At 51.4% G+C, this 21,992-nt stretch overlaps 1 protein-coding gene across 1 annotated transcript in view; it reads right to left on the bottom strand.

Moving 5' to 3' along the window:
- Positions 1 to 21,992, bottom strand: part of LOC140395776 (uncharacterized) — a 187,344-nt gene that overhangs the window by 71,530 nt on the left and 93,822 nt on the right. Inside the window, exons 81-84 of the mRNA XM_072483934.1 lie at positions 17,836 to 18,005; positions 11,972 to 11,998; positions 9,197 to 9,351; positions 9,041 to 9,108 (exon numbers count right to left, since the gene is read on the bottom strand). Coding sequence (XP_072340035.1) covers positions 9,041 to 9,108; positions 9,197 to 9,351; positions 11,972 to 11,998; positions 17,836 to 18,005 — 420 coding nt within the window. The remainder of the gene's footprint in view (positions 1 to 9,040; positions 9,109 to 9,196; positions 9,352 to 11,971; positions 11,999 to 17,835; positions 18,006 to 21,992) is intronic.

The following is a 21,992-nucleotide window of genomic DNA, read 5'->3' as shown; positions in this document are numbered from 1 at the left end:
CAATGCCGTATGGGTGGCATCCGAGGTGGAGTCCTTGGGGCAATCGATACAGATGGTGGCTGAGGCTCAGGATAGGGCTGCCCTATCACAGGCAGCCATATACCAGAGCCACCTGGACATTGTAGTTGCACTGCAGAGCGTGGCCCAGTCACAGCGGGCCATGGCTGAGAGCATCAGTTGCATTGCCCAGGCGCTGGACGATGTGGCACAGACACAGGTGTAAGTGGCCCAGTCCCAGTGGAGATGGCGCAGTCATTGGCTGTTGTGGCACAGACACAGAGGGTGGTGGCACAGTCACAGCATGATGTAATGCAGTCCCAGACAGTGGTCATCCACTTCCTGTGCTCCATGGCTGAAAACATTCAGACCCTAGTCAAGACGAGAGCGGTCCTCCAGGACTGGCAGCACCAGGTGGCGGGGAAGCCTCGGGACTTCGCTCCGCCTGCACCCGCATCCCATTGAGTAGCCCCGGGGCCATCAGGCACCCCGAGGGAGGAGGAAGTGAAGGGGCCCATGCTGGTGACCCCCCCCAGGGGAGGTGCTGGAACACTGTAGCGTCGTGGACTATCCCCCTCCGATCCCTCGTGCATTACATGGGCAGTAGGCATAACACGGTGGCACCACACTGTCTGGGATACGCGAGTAGGATGACCCTAATCACACCAGAAGATGGCCGCCAAAGGAGACCCAGGTCACAGTGCGGGAATCACAGCAGGCCGCCTCCACTCCTGATGTACCGCCAGTTAAGTTGACCCGGGTGCAGGGCACAGTGTAGAGTTAGGAGCTAGGGCACAAGTCCGGCCCTTCCCCCCTCCCCCCACCACCCCCTTTGGAATACTGCTTCTGCTGACAGTTTAATTTCCCCGAGAAACTCGACGAACGGCTGCCACGTCCGGGTGAACCCTACCATTGACCCACTTAAGGCAAACTTTATTTTCTCAAGACTGAGAGATCCAGCCATGTCACTAACCCAGGTCTCTACACTTGGGGGCTTTGAGTCCCTCCACATTAATAAGATCCTTCTCCGGGATACCAGGGAGACAAAGGCCAAGACGTCAGCCTCTTTCGCCCCCTGAACTCACGGCTCTTCCGACACTCCAAAGATCGCCACCTCCGGACTCGGCACCACCCGTGTTTTGAGTACCGTGGACATTGCCTCAGCGAAACACTGCCAGAAACCTCTAAGCTTCGGGCATGCCCAAAACATGTGGACATGATTTGCTGGGCTTCCCGCGCACCTCACACACCTGTCCTTTACCCCCAAAAACCTGCTCATCCGGGCCACTGTCATGAGTGCCCGTTGGACTACCTTAAATTGTATCAGTCTAAGCCTGGCACATGATGAGGATGTATTAACCCTGCTTAGGGCATCCGCCCACAGACCCGCTTCTATCTCTCCTCCTAGCTCGTCCTCCCACTTGCCCTTAAGCTCCTCCACCGGAGTTTCCTCTGCCTCCAAAAGCTCTTGGTAAATATCCGATAACTTCCCCTCTCCCACCCAGGTGCTGGAAACTACTCTGCCCTGTATCCCCCGTGGCGGCAGCAGCGGGAAGGCCGGGACCTGCTTTCTCAGGAAGTCTCGCACCTGCAGATACCTAAACCCGTTCCCTGCTGGCAATTCAAATTTATCCTCCAAAGCTTTCACGCTGGGGAAGCTCCCGTCTATAAATAGATCCCCCATCCTCCTAATTCCTGCCCGTTGCCATCTCCGGAACCCACCATCCAGCCTACCCAGTACAGATGATTATTATAAATCAGGGTCCAAACCAATCCTCCTTCCACTCTCTTATATCTCCTCCACTGCCTCCAGATTCTCAGAGCCGCCACCACCACCGGGCTTGTGTAGTATCGGGCCGGCGAAAACGGAAGCGGTGCCGTTACCAGTGCTCCCAAACTTGTGTCTTTACATGACGCCGCCTCCATCCGCTCCCACACCGACCCCTCCTCCGCTACCCACTTCCTAATCATGGCTATATTAGCTGCCAGTAGTAATTGCAGAAGTTCGGCAACACCAACCCACCCTCCCCCCGACTGCGCTCCAGCAACACTTTCTTCACTCGTGGAGTTTTACCAGCCCACACAAAGCCCGCAATTACCTTATTCACCCGCTGGAAAAAGGCCCTCGGGATGACGATGGGGAGGCACTGAAAGACAAACAGAAATCTGGGGCGGACTGTAATTTTCACAGTCTGTACCCTCCCCGCCAGTGATAGCGGGAGCATGTCCCATCTCTTATAGTCCTCTTTCATTTGTTCTCCAAGCCGGGATAGGTTTAACTTGTGCAGTGCCTCCCATTCCCAGGCCACCTGGATTCCCAGATACCGAAAGCTCTTCCCTACCATTCTAAGCGGCATCTCTCCCAGTCTCTTCTCTTCTCCTGCCCTCTTGCCTGGATCGCAAACATCTCGCTTTTCCCCATGTTCAATTTATACCCTGAAAAATTACCAAATGCCCCCAGGATCCGCATTCCTTACCCCATCCCCTCCAATGGGTCTGAGATATACAAGAGCAAGTCATTTGTGTAAAGGGAGACCCGGTGCTCGCCCCCTCTGAACCAGCCCTTTCCAGTTCCTCGAGGATCTTAACGCCATGGTCATTGGCTCTATGGCCAGAGCAAACAGTAGCGGGGAGAGGGGGCACCCTGGCCTCGTCCCTCGGTGTAATTTAAAATACCCCGACCTCAGCCGGGTCGTACGCACACTCGCTACTGGTGCCTGATAGAGCAATCGTACCCAGTCAATGAAACCCTCACCAAACCCAAACCTTCCCAGCGCCTCCCACAGGTAATCCCACTCCACCCGATCAAAAGCCTTCTTCGTATCCATCGCTACCACCACCTCCACCTCCCCTCCTTCTGAGGGCATCATAATAACATTTAAAAGCCTTCGAACATTGGCCTCGAGTTGCCTGCCCTTTACAAATCCCGTCTGGTCTTCCCCTATCACCCACGGGACACGGTCCTCTATCCTTGTGGCAAGTATCTTAGTCAGCAATTTGGCATCCACATTAAGTGGAGAAATTGGCCTGTATGACCTGCATTGTTCTTGATCCTTCTCCCGTTTCAGGATCAATGAAATCGAGTCGTGCAACATTGTTGGGGGGAGGACTCCCTTCTCTCTTGCTTCATTAAATGTCCTCACCAACAGTGGGCTCAATATCTCTGAAAACGTCTTATAGAATTCCACCGGGTAGACCTCCAGCCCCTCAATTATTTCCTCAATTTCAATTGGGGCTCCCAGCCCTTCCACCAGATCCTTATTCACCCTCGGGAACCTCAACTGATCCAAAACTGCCTCAACCCCTCCAACCTCGTCGGGGGTTCCGACTCATATAATTTACTGTAAAAGTCCTTAATCACATCATTCACCCCCACTGGGTCTAGGACCGTATTCCCACCTCTACTCTTTACTCTCCCTATCTCCCTGGCCGCCTTTCTTTTTCAGAGCTGGTGCGCTAACATTCTGCTTGTCTTTTCCCCGTATTCATAAATCGCCCCCCTTGCCTTCTTCAACTGTTCCACTGCTTTCCCTGTAGTCAACAGCCCAAACTCCGCCTGTAATCTCCGCCACTCCCTAAGTAGCCCCGCATCCGGGGCCTCCGAGTATCTCCTGACACCTGGAGTATCTCCTCAACTAACCTATCCCTCTCAGCCCGTTCCGCTTTTTCTATGTGGGCCCGTATCGAGATTAATTCTCCTCTGACCACTGCCTTTGAAGCTTCCCAGACCGTTGCTGCAGAGACCTCCCCGTATCACTTGTTTCCAGGTAGTTCTGGTTGGCCTTGTTCACCCGCCCACAGATCGCTTCGTCCGCTAAAAAAACCCACATCCAGCCTCCACAGCGGGCGTTGTCCTCTCTCCAAATTAACCCATAGATCCACTCAATGTGGGGCATGATCCGACACTGCGACTGTCGAGTACTCAGTATCCACCACCCCCGGTATTAGATTCCTGCTCAGAACAAATAAGTCAATGCGAGAGTATACCTTGTGGACATGAGAGAAAAAAGAAAACTCGTTCGCTATTGGCCATGCAAACCTCCATGGGTCTACTCCCCCCATCTATTCCATAAACCCCTTCAATTCCTTTGCCGCGGCAGGCATCCTCCCTGTCTTGGATTTTGACCGGTCCAATGACTGTATTAAAATCTCCTCCCATAATCAAGTTATGTGACTCCACGTCTGGGAACTTACCTAACACCCGCCTCATAAATTCCACATCGTCCCAATTCGGAGCATATACGTTCACGAGTACCACCCGCACCCCCTCCAGCTTCCCTCTCACCATTATGTACCTACCCCCCTTATCTGACATGATTCTCCCTGCCTCGAATGCCACTCGTTTATTGATCAAGATCGCTACCCCCCTGGTCTTTGAGCCTAGCGCTGAGTGGAATACTTGGCAAACCCACCCCTTTCTCAATCTAGTCTGGTCTATAACCTTTAGGTGTGTCTCTTGTAACATTGCCACCCCCGCCTTCAGACCCCTCAAATGCGCAAACACGTGAGCCTTCTTGACCGGCCCATTCAACCCTCTCATGTTCCGTGTAATCAGCCTGGCCAGGGGAGACGACTCCCCCCCCCTACCCCCGCTGACTAGCCATCACCCTTTTCAGGCCAGCCTGCAGCTCGTGCCCCCGCGTTTCTCAAGCCCCCCCTCACGCATTCACCGTCCCCGACCTCCCATTTGTCCCCTCGTAACAGTTCCTCCCCTGTCAGCAAAGCAGCTCCCGCTCCCCCCTCTCCCTCAACCCCTCTCCCTCCCCCCCCCTCGTAACAGCACTAGAAACCCAACTCCCCATATCAGGCTACAGCTTAGCACCTGCTCACCCCCCACTGTGCTTCCGTGAATTAGCTGACTAGGCTAACGTGATAGCACCCGCCCATGGCACCAAGCAGTCTGTCTCCCCATTGTTCTCTCCCCTCTCCCCCCACTTGGACAAACATATTCAAAACATCACATTCCCCAGTAAACAAACATCAGAAAAAACAGTGAAAAAACACCCAGAGAAAAAAACAACCCCAGAAAACCTCGAACCAGCTCCCAGTAAGACAAAGTTAACTTTAGCCATCAAAACAGCCCCTTATTACACATAACACTACTTATTCAACCCAGCACAAAAGTGATTGACAACAAATCGCCACTCCAGTACTCTCCAAGGCTTCAGTGTCTTTTAGCTCAACTCCAGTCTTTTTTCCTTGATGAAAGTCCATACATCGTCTGGTGTTTCAAAGTAAAAGTAACATTCCTCATGTGTGACCCATAGACGGGCTGGGTACAACATCCCAAACTTCACCCCCTTCTTAATGAGGGCCGTTTTTGCCCGATTAAACCCAGCTCGCCTCTTGGCCAAATCCGTGCCCAGGTCCTCATAAATGCGCAGCTCACAATTCTCCGACTTGCTGCTCCAATCTTTCTGGATTGGATTGGATTTGTTTATTGTCACGTGTACCGAGGTACAGTGAAAAGTATTTTTCTGCGAGCAGCTCAACAGATCATTAAGTACATGGGAAGAAAAGGGAATAAAAGAAAATACATAATAGGGCAACACAACATATACAATGTAACTGCATAAGCACTGACATCGGATGAAGCATACAGGGTGTAGTGTTAATGAGGTCAGTCCATAAGAGGGTCATTTAGGAGTCTGATGACAGTGGGGAAGAAGCTGTTTTTGAGTCTGTTCGTGCGTGTTCTCAGACTTCTGTATCTCCTGCCCTTTGGAAGAAGTTGGAAGAGTGAGTAAGCCGGGTGGGAGGGATCTTTGATTATGCTGCCTGCTTTCCCCAGGCAGCGGGAGGTGTAGATGGAGTCAATGGATGGGAGGCAGGTTCGTGTGATGGACTGGGCGGTGTTCACGACTCTCTGAAGTTTCTTGCGGTCCTGGGCCGAGCAGTTGCCATCCCAGGCTGTGATGCAGCCCAATAGGATGCTTTCTATGGTGCATCTGTAAAAGTTGGTAAGGGTCAATGTGGACATGCCGAATTTCCTTAGTTTCCTGAGGAAGTATAGGCGCTGTTGTGCTTTCTTGGTGGTAGCATCGATGTGGGTGGACCAGGACAGACTTTTGGAGATGTGCACACCTAGGAATTTGAAACTGCTAACCATCTCCACCTTGGCCCCGTTGATGCTGACAGGAGTGTGTACAGTACTTTCTTGGCCCACCGCAGAACGTGTTCCTTGTCCAGGAATCGGTGTAAACCTACCACCATCGCCCTCGGCGGCTCCTTCGCCGAGGGCTTCTTCGCGAGGGCTCTGTGCGCTCTATCCATTTCCAGGGGCCAAGGAAACGCCTCAGACCCCATCAACTTCTCCAGCATGTTTGTCACATAGGCCCTCGCATCCGGTCCCTCACTGCCTTCAGAAAGGCCGACGATTCTCAGATTCTATCTCCTGGACCTATTCTCCAGGTCCTCCAGCTTCTCCTGCATTCTTTTCTGGTGGTCATTCATCATCTCCACCTTGGTCTTTCGGACGGTTATGTATTCCTCGTGCTCAGACACCTTTTCCTCCACCTCCTGGATCGCTCGTCCGTGGGTTTCTTGATTCTGCACCACTTGATCAATCGAAGCCTTGATCGGGTCCAGCGTGTCCTTCTTAAGCTTGATGAAGCAATCTTCAAAAAACTTCACCAGCTGCTGCGTCGACCACTGTGCCGTTTCCCCGCGGCCCTGACTCTCCGCCATGCTTTCCCGTGTTGCCAGCTCTGCTTGTGTCTTCCTTGTAGGACATTGTCTTCTCACACGGCCAGTTCTGATCCAATTCTCCATATACTGGAGGGGGATTTTTCCTCACTGTCTCACTCTTCACCGATTTATCCAATAAAATCTGGAAACAAACGGGGAAAAAAGGGCCAAAAGTCCGTCACAGGTGGGAGCTATCAAATGTGCAACCTACTCCTCCATGGCCGCCACCGGAAGTCCGTCGAAGCACTGCTTGATAACGCCCCTGATTACAGCATGGATGTAGCTGTAGCATGGCTCCGCGTCGGTCTGTGGCCTCCGGATAACCGTCATCAGCCACGGCCACAACGGATAACTCGTCACCCAGGAGCCAATCTCCAAACCAAGGGGATGCCTCGAAGAGGCAGGAATGGTCAAGTGTACCAGGATGAAAACATTGTGCATGCTGTCCAGGTATTGGGGACAGAAGTGCATGATGCGTATCTCATGGTCACACACCAGCTGCACGTTCTTCAAGTGGAACCCCTTTCGGTTTGTGAAGACCAGCCTGTCATCTGCAGTTGCTCGTAAGGGAACATGCATCCTGTCAATCACCCCCTGGACCCGGGGCATCTCGATGACTGCAGCGAACCCCGCTGCCCAGGCATCCTCGTGGGCTCGGTCTATATTGAAATGGATATAGTGCAGGCTGGGCATATAGCACCTCCATGATGGCGCAGATGTACCTATGCACTGAGCCCCGTGAAATCCCAGACAGGTCCCCACTCAGCGCCTGGAAGGACCCCCTGGCATAGATGTTCAGGGCGACTGTCACCTTGATGGCCACCAGGCACCCATGAGGCTGATGTTATTCTGCAGAGCCTCGGGCCAAGATGGGGGGGTCAGTGGGGTACGCAGCAACATAGGTGCCTTGCAGGCTGCGGCAATGGCAGTATATGCCTGGACACCGGTCCTGTGGGGGACTCCATGGCCCATCCTCTGGTCACCACCAAGGCCCCCCTCCCCCCGCCCCGGCCAGTGTCAGGACTGGCAGTCCACAGTACTGCCTCTGCATTTCCTATCTCCTCTTTCTCCCTTAAGAGCCACGGCGCCTGTTTCCCGATTTTTAAATGCCCAAGTGATCCTCATGTTTGGGAGTTGGGGAGCATCATTGAGGCCCTAGAAAATACCGTCAGGTCCGCCGATGATAAGCGAACAGAATTTACATACAGAGTGGAATGCATTGACGTTGCTGCCAAGGTATTAGAGAATTACGATTTGGCGTGACCCCGGCACCCGCTGCGAGTCTGGCGTTAAGACCGATTCTCCGCCCAATCACCTTTCCCGATCTAGGGGTCGGAACGGAGAATCCGCCCCATATCCATTCACTTCATAGAGTTGATGATTGCTATGGATGCAAAATTCTTCCTCTGTAATTACCATGCTTGATTATTCAAGGTCAGATAACCATGGCTTACTATGGGGCAGGGATCAGAGGCAGGCCCCAAATCCTCCAGCTACAACGGGATCAAATCGCACACTTTTAGTGTCATTCTCACTCATATGCTAAGCATCTAGACAACTGAGTTAACCAGCCAAGGAGGTTTATAGCTAGAGTAGGTTAACTGCTTAAACCCACAACTTCAGGGTGCATGGCAGCACTAACCTCACTGAGGTGCCATGTGAATGGTATTTTTTCCCAGAAACAATACATCAGCTGAGTATTTACCAGGACGAAGACTTGCTCAGGAGAAGCAACATTTAGTGTTAGTAATCCTCTAATATTATCATAGGGGCTTTTCACAGTAACGTCATTGTAGTGTTAATGTAAGCCTACTTGTGACAATAATAAAGATTATTTGATTATTATTATTGAAGCACTAGAGTTCAAGTGCATTTATCAATAGAAGAATATGCTGCTCAATGGACATACAGTGTAACATGACTACTGTCAATCCTTCCGTTATCCTAGCTTGCAGAAATAGCAGAGATCAAAGATGTAAATTCCTGACATTGTTTATAACAATCTGGTTAAAACTGCAGCTCCTCCTTTATGTCTGACAAGGTACACGAATCTCAGACCTGATGCTGTTTTGGATCCTGTTGCTCAGGAAAATCTATCATTTTAATTATTCAATAAAATCTCACATCTCAAAATGTTTTGGTAAACTACAGGAAAGCGTTGTTGTTTACAGCAATTATAGACATCTAACAGAAACAAATAAATAATACTAATGATCTAATCAGTGAGACGTCAAAATTCTGTAAAATAACCAGAAATTCAACCTGTTTTAACATTTATGTTATATGAACTAATTTACTGAACATTAATGTAATCTTGAAACAAATAGCGCTAAGTTTCAATGTCAATATTCCTTACCCGAAAGAGCGAACTCTGCAGCTTTGGAATGTTCTCTTGATATTGCTGTCATTAAACAGCCCATTCAACTGAAGAAAAGTAACAATCAGAGTTTTAGAGACAAATGTAATATTATCAATTAAAATACACGTTTGTAATAATAATTTGTTGACTGACCTGATGAACAATAACATTTGATGCAGATTTGTACAGTTCAGAATTGGGCGACTGCAGATCTGCTGTCAGAGCCAGGTTCGTAACAATGAAGGTCACATTAAACTCAAAGGGCTTTGTTTGCAGGTTTGGAGAAGTGGTCACAAATGGTGTTTTAGCTATCCAGAAACACAACAATGCATTAAAATTAAGAATCAAGCGTCTCTGTGATGGTACCATTTGTATTAAAGATAATGGAACCAATAAATCAACAATATTGAAATCACAGAAGATTTCAAGGTGGAGCTCGCACTTTACAAAGTTTATTGAGATAACTTACTCGAAAGACTATCCAACATCATTTCCTATCACATATAAAATTAGAAGCAAACCTCTCCTTCCAGTGAACAAGCAGCTGTTTGTTTATTTATGCAAGAAATAGTCCTAATTTTGTGGAGTGTCTTATTGATTTGGAGTCTTCTGCTTATTTTAATTTTGGGCTGCTGGTGTTATTCCAAGTACAGAACTAACAGAAGTTCTTGAAATGCTGACAGATATGCTTTTCCATTAGAAAGCCCATATGAGTAGGTATGGAGCATGCAGTCATCTGGTCTTGGGTTGAATTGCTTCTCTAATGATGAATTAAAACCTCCTTACTCTTTAAGATGACTAGTTCCATATTATATTTGGCTGGCAAATATGGTTCCAAATACAATCTGCTGTTCCTATTCTAGTTACATACACCATTAGGATCAGTGTCTTCACAGTCCTCACATGAAAGAAAGAATGGACCCAACACCTTCTACATAAATTTTAGTTGAACCTCCACATTTCATTAAACCAGTATTTCAAGAAATTATTAAACAGGAAATGTAAGGATGTGCTGAATATAAATGGGAGCATTACATCTGCAATAATGTTGTGTTCTTTGACAACATATAAAACGGATCAGTTAAGAATTTGCCCTATGACATTTGATCCCGAAACCTGGGCCTGACATTTTTGTCCGTTGGAAACACCCAGCCGGCGGGCAAGGAGCGGGCACGAAATGCACTTCCAGCTGTGATCAGCCCTGGAACGTGATTTCACACTGACCGTTAATTATCTGATCTTATTTGCTTAACTTACTTTGAAGCAATACTCTGCTTTCACCTCACCTGCAATATTTAATGTTTTACATAAAAGAGGGCTTATAAAATTAAATAATAGTGTTTAGAGTAATAATTAACAGTTTTACTTCACATAATGAGCTGCATCTAAAGATAATATTTGTTGGAGATTGGGATAAAATAATAATAATATTGCGCAGACATTTCCCGTCCCCCGCGGCATGTTTTCTAGTGGCAGAGGCGGATCGCCATTGACCAGTGACGGAATCCTCTGATCCCGCCGCTGTCAATGGGATTTCCCATTCAACCCACCTCATGCCTCCGGGAAACCCGCAGTGGGGGTGCGTTGTCATCGGTATCGGAAGATCCCGCTGGTGTGAACAGCCGGAAGATCTTGCCCATTGTCTTAGCATTGTGCGGTTGCCTTTGAAGATTGAGGGAACAACAGTTCTGCACATGTTTATATTTCTTTTTCATGGCACTGGACACAGCCTGACTCTCATGGAAGTAAGTAAGTAAAGTCGCCGTAGTCCCATATGACCACAGGCTGCTTTCCCCTTTGAGGGGGAGAGCTGACTGGTGGTGGTTTAACTTGAGAATCACACCTCAGGCAAGGGGCATGGTTGAGAAGGTGGGATCTTCATGAATAACCTTGGCCTCACTCTGCATCACGAACCAGCTGTCTATAGACAACTGAGCTAATTCAGCTTCAACCAGTGTGAGCACAGTGCCTTTACTCCGTGGTGGCATTTCAATCTTTTTTCGCTTCTAAATCCTTTTGAGAGCAAATGTTGCTTTCGCACCTCAATATAACAATTTCTATGCAACTCTAAGAAGCTGTGACTGCTATATTTACTTTAAAAAACCCTGATGTGATGTTCTGGAATGTTAGTTTACAAATTGTTGAAAGATTAAATTACATTGAGGAGGCTAAATTGGATGTTCCCTGATAATAAGCTGGGAGTAGCGTTGTAAAGACAGATTACCGTCTTCATTCTGCCTGCTCATTCACTGGACTTCTACATGCATCCAGTGCTGATTGTGTTATCCATTGGCTGCACATATCTGGAGGGGGTCCGAAATCAAGGCTTGCTAGCATTACTTAAAGCTAGCCTGCACTGCTCAAACTAGCCTGATACACTTGAAGGATCATGAACTGTAGCTGAAGCAATTGCTGGGAGTCCCTGAGAAGCTGAATGTGACTTGGGGAAAAGCAAAGGAGTGGCTGAACATATGGGACAATGGACACCCAGGTCTTCCGATGTTGCACTGGAAGTCTTGGTGGAGGAGATGAATTGGAGGAGAGTTGTTCTGTATCCACAGGAGCTAGAAGGTCCTCCTTATACATACGCAGAAGACAAAGGAATAGATTAGTCTGGCAAGTTTCTCACTTATAGTACACCCAACAGAATCACTGCAGGCACAGGAGTGAAGGTTGATTTTATGTATTATATATTATATTAAATGATGGAGGAGACTCGATGGGCCGAATAGCCTAATTCTGCTCTTCTATCTTATGGTCTTATGCTGCGAATTTCACCATGCCGAACACACCAGAGGAAGCATTCCCAATCCGATTCTTGTCTCAGGTCCAGCTTTGTAAGATTCCACATGAAACTGATTCAATGATACCTTTTGTCGAGATGTTAAACAGCAATATTAATGGGACAGAGCTAGTTCTCATACTTACTGGTTAAAACAGCTGATTCATGGTAACCTGAAAAAACAAATATATTTGGAAAAGATAAGAAAGCTTGTTGAAATTCTTCCCTTTAAAATTGCGATTCATTTGAAGAAAGTTTGATATAAATTAAACCAGTGTCAGGAACGTGTGATGGTTTGGATGAGATATTTCACATTTGGTAAGAAATTGCACTTTTGAAACGGCTAATATGGATGTTGAATGGATGCTAGCTCTTTGATTTCGCAATGTATAGGCATGAACTAGCAGAGACAATAGCAAGGTGGAATCAGCAGATCAGGAAACCCTGAGAGCAAGGGAGATGAAACCAACAGATTAAGGCCACAATTTTCGAACCACTCCTACCAGCGGGATCTTCCAGTCCCATCGCCGGCAACCCCCGAATACGGGTTCCCCGGCAGTGGAGGGTGCAAACAACGGAAAAACCCGTTGACAGCAGAGGGACCAGCAGACTCCACCACCGGCTGATGGTGGGCTGCCCCCACCACTGTAAAACACACCGCGCGGGTGGGAGGATGATCCCACCCCAAGAATGGAAGACAATCAGTCGATAAGGGTGAGATGTCAAGTGATTAGTAAGGACAGGGCACCAACTGCGAGAGATATTTGCGGGATGAGAGTGCAGCTAGAGAGAGAATCGGTGGGATTTTCCACACCCCCGTTCTGTGTTTCGCGGCGGCGGAGGTGACCTGCCATTGGCCACGGGGGGATCTTCGGTTCCACCACCGTCAGTAGCGTTTCCCATTCTATGCACCCCCACTGCTGGGAAACCTGTGGCGGGATTTCACTGGTGGCGAGATTGGAAGATCCCGTATGCGAGAACGCCTGGGAAATTCCGGCCAGTGCCTCTGAAATTAAGTTTCAATTGGTTTACAGTGTAAATAAAATTAAATAGTTATTGAATTTGTGGTAGTATGTATTGGGGGTCATGTGGGACTGGAAGCCCTAATGTCATTGGCTGACAGATCCCGGGTCCTGGTTGGCCGTTGACCTCTAGCTCCGCCCTGAAGGCGGAGTATAAGAAGCCGGAGTCCTCCCCCGCTGGCCATTCTACTATCGAGCTGCGGGGGAACAGACACGCTTAATAAAGCCTCATCGACTTCACTCTATTCGTCTCACGGAGTCTTTGTGCACTATAATTTATTAAGCGTGCCTAAAAAGGACTATGGAGCTCAGGATCATTCCGGAATGCCTGAGAATCAGCCCCCACGCAGTGAACACGGCAGCAGCCTTCAAGCACTGGCAGACTTGTTTCGAGGCCTACCTCAGAACGGCCACCGGCCGGGTCACAGAAGATCAAAAACTACAAGTCCTGCACTCGAGGGTGAGCACGGAGGTCTCTCCCTCATCGACGACTCGGAGGATTTCCAGACGGCGTTCGCAGCACTGAAAAGTCTTTATGTCCGCCCAGTTAACCAAATCTACGCTCGCTACCAGCTCGCGACGAGACGGCAAGGTCCCGGAGAATCGATGGACGAATTCTACGCCGTGCTGCTGATTTTGGGACGAGCCTGCAGCTGCCCTTCGGTGAACGCAAATGAACACACGGACATGTTAATGCGCGATGCTTTTGTGGCAGGTATGAATTCCTCCCAAATCCGCCAAAGACTTCTAGAAAGAGAGTCGCTAGGACTCTCAGAGGCCCGGGCCCTAGCAGCCTCCCTAGACGTGGCTGCGCGTAATACCCGCGCCTACGGCCCCGACCGCGCGGCAGCCCATTGGGCCCTGTACGTACCCGTCGCGACAAACCCCCCCCCCCCCCGCACACCCCTCAGGCTTGCGCGGTCCAAACGCCAAGTCGCACCGGGGGCGCCCGCTGCTATTTCTGCGGCCAGGCGAAACACCCCCGACAGCGCTGCCCGGCCCGCGCAGCTATCTGCAAGAGCTGCGGGAAAAAGGGCCATTACGCGGTTGTGTGCCTGTCCCGCGAGGTCGCCGCCGTCCCGGGAGAACAGGGAGCCCTGCAAGCCATTTACGCTCCCCAACCCCCCCAGCACGCCATGTACGACCCGCAGGCGCAGCCGCTCTGGGTCCCGACCACCGCGGTCCCGGGAGAACTGGGAGCTCTGCACGCCGCTTACGCTCCCCAACCCCCCCCACCGCAGCCCATGTATGACCCGCCGGCGCTACCGCTTTGGATCCCGACCACCACTCTCCACGGAGAAGAGGGAGTTTTGCACGTCCCTAACGCCCCCCTAACCCCCCCCCCCGCGCCCCACGTCTGACCCGCCGGCGTTACCAACTTGGGTCCCGACCACCGCTGTCCCCGGTGAGGGAGCTCCGCGCGGTCCTAGCGCTCCCAGCGCCCCACGTGCGACCCGCAGACGGCTCCGCGCGGTCCTAGCGCTCCCCAGCGCCCCATGTGCGACCCGCAGACGGCGCCATTTTGGGTCCTGGCCACCACGAGGGGAGGAAGGGCGCCGCCATCTTGGACCTCCCCAGACCTGTACGACGCGTGGGGGCGGCCATTTTGTCCACCCCCGCCACCATCATGTGACCCGCCAGCCACGTGCGATGTATGGGGGCGGCCATTTTGTTCATCCCCGACGCCATCTTGGACGGACACAACGGACCCCACTCCACTACTACAACCACGTCTCGCTTCAATTACGCTCGATCAAGCTCGGCCCCGGACACTCCAGACGACGACGACAACGGTGCTAATAAACGGCCACGAGACACCATGCCTAGTCGACTCCGGGAGCACGGAGAGCTTTATCCACCCCGACACGGTAAGACGCTGTTCATTGACCACCTATCCCAGCGCACAAAAGATTTCCCTAGCTGCAGGATCCCACTCCGTACAGATCCAAGGATTCTGCATAGTTACCCTAACGGTGCAGGGGAGGGAGTTCAAAAACTACAAACTAAACGTCCTTCCCCAACTCTGCGCCCCCACCTTACTGGGATTAGATTTCCAATGCAATCTACAGAGCCTTACGATCAAATTCGGCGGCCCAATACCCCCACTCACTATCTGCGGCCTCGCAACCCTCAAGGTGCAACCCCCGTCCTTGTTTGCGAACCTCACCCCGGATTGCAAACCCGTCGCCACGAGGAGCAGACGGTACAGCGCCCAGGACCGGACCTTCATTCGGTCCGAAGTCCAGCGGCTACGAAAGGAGGGCATAATCCAGGCCAGCAATAGTCCCTGGAGAGCGCAGGTGGTAGTAGTGAAGACAGGGGAGAAACAAAGGATGGTCATAGACTATAGCCAGACCATCAACAGGTACACACAACTAGACGCGTACCCTCTCCCCCGCATATCCGACATGGTCAATCGGATTGCCCAATATAAAATCTTCTCCACCGTGGACCTCAAGTCCGCCTACCATCAGCTCCCCATCCGCCCAAGTGACCGCAAGTACACAGCCTTCGAGGCAGACGGGCGATTATACCATTTTCTAAGGGTCCCATTTGGCGTCACAAACGGGGTCTCGGTCTTCCAACGGGAGATGGACCGAATGGTTGATTAACATGGGTTGCGGGCCACGTTCCCGTATCTCGACAATGTAACCATCTGCGGCCACGACCAGCAGGACCACGACGCCAACCTCCAAAAATTCCTCCAGACCGCCAAAGCCTTGAACCTCACGTACAACGAGGACAAGTGCGTTTTTAGCACCAATCGGCTAGCCATTCTGGGCTACGTAGTGCGCAATGGGATAATAGGCCCCGACCCCGAACCTATGCGCGCTCTCATGGAATTCCCCCTCCCGCACTGCCCAAAAGCCCTGAAACGCTGCCTGGGGTTCTTTTCATACTACGCCCAGTGGGTCCCCCAGTACGCAGACAAGGCCCGCCCCCTAATACAGACCACGACCTTCCCTCTGTCGACAGAGGCTTGCCAGGCCTTCAGCCGCATCAAAGTGGATATCGCAAAGGCCACGATGCACGCCACCGACGAGTCCCTCCCCTTCCAGGTCGAGAGCGACGCCTCCGACGTAGCTCTAGCGGCCACCCTTAACCAAAGGGCAGACCCGTGGCCTTTTTCTCCAGGAGCCTCCACGTCTCAGAAATCCGCCACTCTTCAGTGGAAAAGGAAGCCCAAGCCATAGTGGAAGCTGTGCGACATTGGAGGCATTACCTGGCCGGCAGGAGATTCACTCTCCTCACGGACCAACGGTCGGTAGCCTTCATGTTTGATAATGCACTGCGGGGCAAAATCAAAAACGACAAGATCTTAAGGTGGAGGATCGAGCTCTCCACCTTCAACTACGAGATTTTGTATCGTCCCGGAAAGCTGAACGAGCCGTCCGATGCCCTATCCCGCGGCACATGTGCCAACGCACAAATTAACCGCCTCCAAACCCTCCACGAGGACCTCTGCCACCCGGGGGTCACTCGGTTTTTCCACTTCATCAAGTCCCGCAATCTCCCATACTCTTTAGAGGAGGTCCGTACAGTCACAAGGGACTGCCACATTTGCGCGGAATGCAAACCGCATTTTTTCAGGCCGGATGGAGCACACCTGATTAAGGCTTCCCGCCCCTTTGAACGCCTCAGTCTCGATTTCAAAGGGCCCCTCCCCTCCACCGACCGCAACGCATATTTTCTTAATGTGGTGGACGAATACTCCCGCTTCCCTTTTGCCATTCCCTGCTCTGACATGACCGCGGCCACAGTTATTAAAGCCCTGAACAGCATCTTCACACTGTTCGATTACCCCGCATACGTCCACAGCGACAGGGGGTCCTCTTTCATGAGTGACGAGCTGCGCCAGTTCCTGCTCAGTAAGGGCATAGCCTCAAGCAGGACGACCAGCTACAACCCCCGGGGGAACGGGCAAGTAGAGTGGGAGAACGGCACGGTCTGGAAGGCCGTCCTACTGGCCCTACGGTCCAGGGACCTCCCAGTTTCACGGTGGCAGGAGGTCCTCCCGGACGCTCTCCGCTCCATCCGGTCGTTATTATGTACGAGCACTAATCAAACGCCTCATGAGCGTCTCCTTGTCTTCCCTAGGAGGTCCTCCTCTGGAACGTCGCTGCCGACCTGGCTGGCGGCCCCAGGACCCATCTTGCTCCGAAAGCATGTGCGGGCACATAAGGCGGACCCGTTGGTCGAAAGGGTTCACCTCCTCCACGCGAACCCGCAGTACGCTTATGTGGAGTACCCCGACGGCCGACAGGACACAGTCTCCCTGCGGGATCTGCACCCGCCGGCAACACACACACCCCCCCGACACCATTCACCCAACCCCCTTCCTGCCACCGCCGCACCCCGCGACCGCCCCCTTCCCAGGAGGATCGGTTCCACTTCCCTGAGGCCTGACCAAGGATAAAGCCCAAGCTGAAACCGTAAGGCTCCCGGAGACGACAACACCGGTACAAGCACCACCACCACCACCGGGGCTGAGGCGATCGACACGGACGACCAGACCGCCCGACCGACTCGTGGCGTCGATCTAAACCAAAATATGGACTTTTCACAAGAACATTTTTGCTTTTCTCCCTATTCCCTCTGTAAATAGTTGAAACAGGACAAAATTGTACAATGCTGTATTGCCATGTGAATGTTTTTCCTCCCAGGACCAGCCCTGTAAACCCTTACCACCATACGAAGCATCACCCCGCCGGGTTCATTTTTGACAAGGGATGAATGTGGTAGTATGTATTGGGGGTCATGTGGGACTGGAAGCCCTAATGTCATTGGCTGACAGATCCCGGGTCCTGGTTGGCCGTTGACCTCTAGCTCCGCCCTGAAGGCGGAGTATAAGAAGCCGGAGTCCTCCCCCGCTGGCCATTCTACTATCGAGCTGCGGGGGAACAGACACGCTTAATAAAGCCTCATCGACTTCACTCTATTCGTCTCACGGAGTCTTTGTGCGCTACAGAATTAAAATGAGTATTTACCATTAACAAAGAGGCTGTTGCTGTCCAGTGAATATGTTCCAAAGGTGGTGATCCCCTCTGTGTTGTCTCGAAATTCATGATAAAGTAGAACTCTATCGACTTGCTGAGCATTAGCAATCTTTTTGAAAATGCAGGTTAACTCAACTGTACTGTTTCCATCACTTGCAGGTCTGCCACATACATAGGAAAGGAGGTTAATTTATTTTATTAAAACTTTAAATGTAACATTGACGCAATGCAAGAACACTAGCCTCTGAGCTCAAAGAAAACCTTGCTGAGAGATCTCTCTATCACCTTGGTGAGAATTTTAACTCTCAATGTATAACTGAGTGTGGCATTACTTAATGGGGGTTCCTAGCATCAGACTGCAGTGTGTCATCAAGATGTCTAGGTTGCCAATAACATGAAAGAATTCTCATAGACAGGCAACCAGGAAATGTAACGCATTGTGAACAAAATAAATTTTGAAACATATATTTTGAAACACTGCTTGGCTAGGGGGGTAGGGAACCCTCCAAAGGTCCTGGAGGTTGGGTGGGTTTGGGCTGTTGGTAAGGGGTTCACCACAGGAGCCTCCCCCACTCCTCCCTGGGATGGGGCCCTGTGTCTCGTCTGCCCCTTCCAGCCCTTAACAATCTGAAGATCACCCTTAGCATGGTGATCCCAGGCAGCATTCTGCTTAACAAAATCCTTCTGGTCTGACTTTTTTTACCTTGAGGTGGGCTCTTCAGCTTGAAGTGCTCTGCCTGACAGCTGATGAGCAGCCAAGGCAGTCCAGTGAAGCGGAGAATGGGAAAAGTTCTGGCGATTCTCCACCCAATTGGGATTCACGATCGCAGAGGTGGTAAATGGAGAATCCCAGTGAAGTCCGCCAGATTCATTACCAGCTTTTCCCATTATATGTCTTGACACTCAGTTAAAAGAAATCCTGAAGGCTGATCCCCCGTCATTACTTTGTGACGGAGTCTGCCCCACCAGCAGTCTCAGCTTTCAAAAGGGCACCCCGATCTAATAAAATGGATTCCCCCACGAACATAAGAAAGCTTCCCCTCAGGGAATCACCACCACAGTCACACCACCTTCCCGCCCCCCCCCCCCCCTCCGGACCCCATCCTGAACTTCCCCAATGGAAGGCCCCCCTCCCCTAGCATTACCCCTTGGCACTGTCCTGCTAATTACATTTAAATTAATTCAAATGTGATTCCTGTCATTGCATGGCGGAAGCGCCGTTACGTCACTGGTGGGGGTGGAGACAATCGAGCGGGGATATCCCACCGGTCTCAAAGCTATTTGGGGACTCTGCCCCCGCTGCCATTCATGCCCACCAAAAACGGGGATAGAAAATAATAATAATCTTTATTGTCACAAAGGCTTACATTAACACTCCAATGAAATTACTGTGAAAAGCCCCTAGTCGCCCCATTCCGGCGCCTGTTCGGGTACACAGAGGGAGAATTCAGAATGTCCAAATTACCTAACAGCACGTCTTTCGGGACTTGTGGGAGGAAACCGGAGCACCCAGAGGAAACCCACGCAGTCACGGGGAGAACGTGCAGACTCCACACAGAAGTGACCCAAGCCGGGAATCGAACCTGGAACCGTGGAGCTGTGAAGCAACAGTGCTAACCACTGTGCTACCATGCCACCCACGGAGTTAATCCCCCCACTAGAGCTAAGGTAGAAGCTGAAATACCATGAACTTTAGGGATAACTTCAATTATTGAAACAATTTGGTTTTACAAATCCAGTAATTACTGATAATAGGGAGATATAACAACATTTCACAAATACGGAAGTATTTTTTCATGGATTGTTCAACAGCATTTATTAGACATATTGGCATTAAAACCCAGGGCGGGATTCTCCCCTACCCGGCGGGGCGGGGGGTTCCGGCGTAATGGAGTGGCGGGAACCACTCCGGCGCCGGGCCGCCCCAAAGGTGCGGACGTCTCCGCACCTTTAGGGGCCAAGCCCTCACCTTGAGGGGCTAGGCCCGCGCCGGAGTGGTTTCCGCTCCGCCGGCTGGCGGGAAAGGCCTTTGGCGCCACGCCAGCCGGGGCCAAAGGGTCTTCGCTGGGCGACGCATGCGCGGGAGAGTCAGCGGCCGCTCACGGCCTCCCCGCGCATGCGCAGGGGAGAGGGTCTCTTCCGCCTCTGCCATAGTGAAGACCATGGCGAAGGTGGAAGAAAAAGAGTGCCCCCACGACACAGGCCCACCCGCGGATCAGTGGGCCCCGATCGCGGGCCAGGCCACCGTGGGGGCACCCCCCCAGGGCCAGATCGCCCCATGCCCCCCCCCAGGACCCCGGAGCCTGCCCGCGCCGCCTTGTCCCGCCGTTCAATAGGTGGTTTAATCCATGCTGACGGGACAGGCATTCCAGCAGCGGGACTTCGGCCCATTGCGGGCCGGAGAATCGGCGGGGGTGGGCCCACCGAACGGCGCGCGCGATTCCCGCCGCCGGCGCGGCGTGATTCCCGCCCCCGTCGAATCTCTGGTGGCAGAGACTTCGGGAACGGCGGGGGCGGGATTCACGCCAGCCCCCGGCGATTCTCCGATCCGGCGTGGGGTCAGAGAATCCCGCCCCCAGTTTCTCCTCAATGAGATAAAGCGTAATTTTTGTAGGCTCTTCTGGAAATAAGAGTGGAAAGGGAAGTTCTCGTTGACTACTCCCACTGGGTGTATGGGATGTGTGTCGGGGGTGGAGCAGGGAGTATCCCTGGTGAGCCAGAGCAGCAAATCACAAGCCACAATTTCAGCATTCCCGTATTAATTTATGGGTTGGATTCTCCGCTGTCGGGATTCTCTGTTGCACCGGCAGCCTGGGGTTTTCCCAACAGCGTGTGGCTGCCCACAATGAGAAACCCCATTGGCCACCTGGCGAGACGGAGAATCCTGGGGCCGCGCCGAACCCTGGTGTGGCGGGACACAGAATCCCACCCTATGTTTGCGTTAAATCCGGAAGTTGATTTCAGATTCATAGGCGTAGCCATTGACGGCAAGACCAGAGTTTGTTGCCTATCCCTAATTTCCCCTAAATTGAGTGGCTTACTAGGCCATTTCAGAGGGAAGTTAAGAGTCAACCACATTGTTGTTGGTCTCGAGTCACATGTAAGCTGATTTCTTTCCTTAAAGGCCTCCACTTGGTGGATTGGCGCAAGTCAATTTGACAGCCGTTAGGCAGTTCATTAGCATGGGGCAGGACTTCAGCCCCTATTGGCTAGGAAGTCCTTGCCAATTAGAAGGCTGGCAACTCTCTAACCCCAGCAACCCCAGAAGAAGCAGTTACCACAACTGAGATGACAGGTAGTCTCCAATCAGAGGAGGCATGGAACCAGGTCAGTCCAAGGTAGGATCCTAGGCCAGTAAGATCAAGCGAGGGCAGAAGGGTGCTGGGTTCAGGAGGGCTGTAGAGGAAGAGGCAATTGTGGGAGGAATAACTTGGGAACAGCTGGCTCCATTACTGACAGGATGCTGGAGCAGAAGACACTCTCTCAGACGGCATCAATTCCAGATTTCTTGTGGCTGACTGATCATGTGCTCTCAGCACTTCCTGCCTCTGGTCAAATACTAGCTGCAGTTGGATGAGGCCCTTAAGAAGTTATTTATTGGCAAATTAAAGCCTCAATTAGCCTTCAGATAATCCGGCCACCTGAGAAAACCCTGCCGTTAACAAGGCACCCTATTTTATGCCCCCCATTGTCATCTTGGACAATGTAATAATTAACAAACATATTGGCTTGGTTCTGTCAAACTCAATAACCTCTGGTTTTCTCCACCCTAGTATTTCAAGATGTTTAGAACCTTCTAAAGGAGGAGGTTCAATGGCATCACCCGCTTAACTATAGGCAGATTATTCAATAACTGAGGCAAAGTCATTCTGCAGGAGTCAAGATGGAAGAAGCATATCGCAGTCCCACATGTACACTAATTTGAGGTGGCTTTCATTTTGTGAGGCAGAACGTAAGATCAGTTCTGTCACATTCATGAAGGTTGGGTATGTGGGAAATGCACATACGCAGTTTGGAAATTACCCCATCAGACTATGACATCGAGGAAGTCATTTTCTAACATTATTGTAATTATATGGGGCGGGATTCTCCGACCCCCCACCAGGTCGGAGAATCGCCGGGGGGGGCGGCGTGAATCCCACCCCCGC

Source organism: Scyliorhinus torazame, chromosome 18 (genome assembly GCF_047496885.1).
Source record: "Scyliorhinus torazame isolate Kashiwa2021f chromosome 18, sScyTor2.1, whole genome shotgun sequence".
Classification (NCBI taxonomy): Eukaryota; Metazoa; Chordata; class Chondrichthyes; order Carcharhiniformes; family Scyliorhinidae; genus Scyliorhinus; species Scyliorhinus torazame.
The sequence above is the reverse complement of the archived record's forward strand: the minus strand, read 5'-3'. Positions and strand labels throughout refer to the sequence as shown.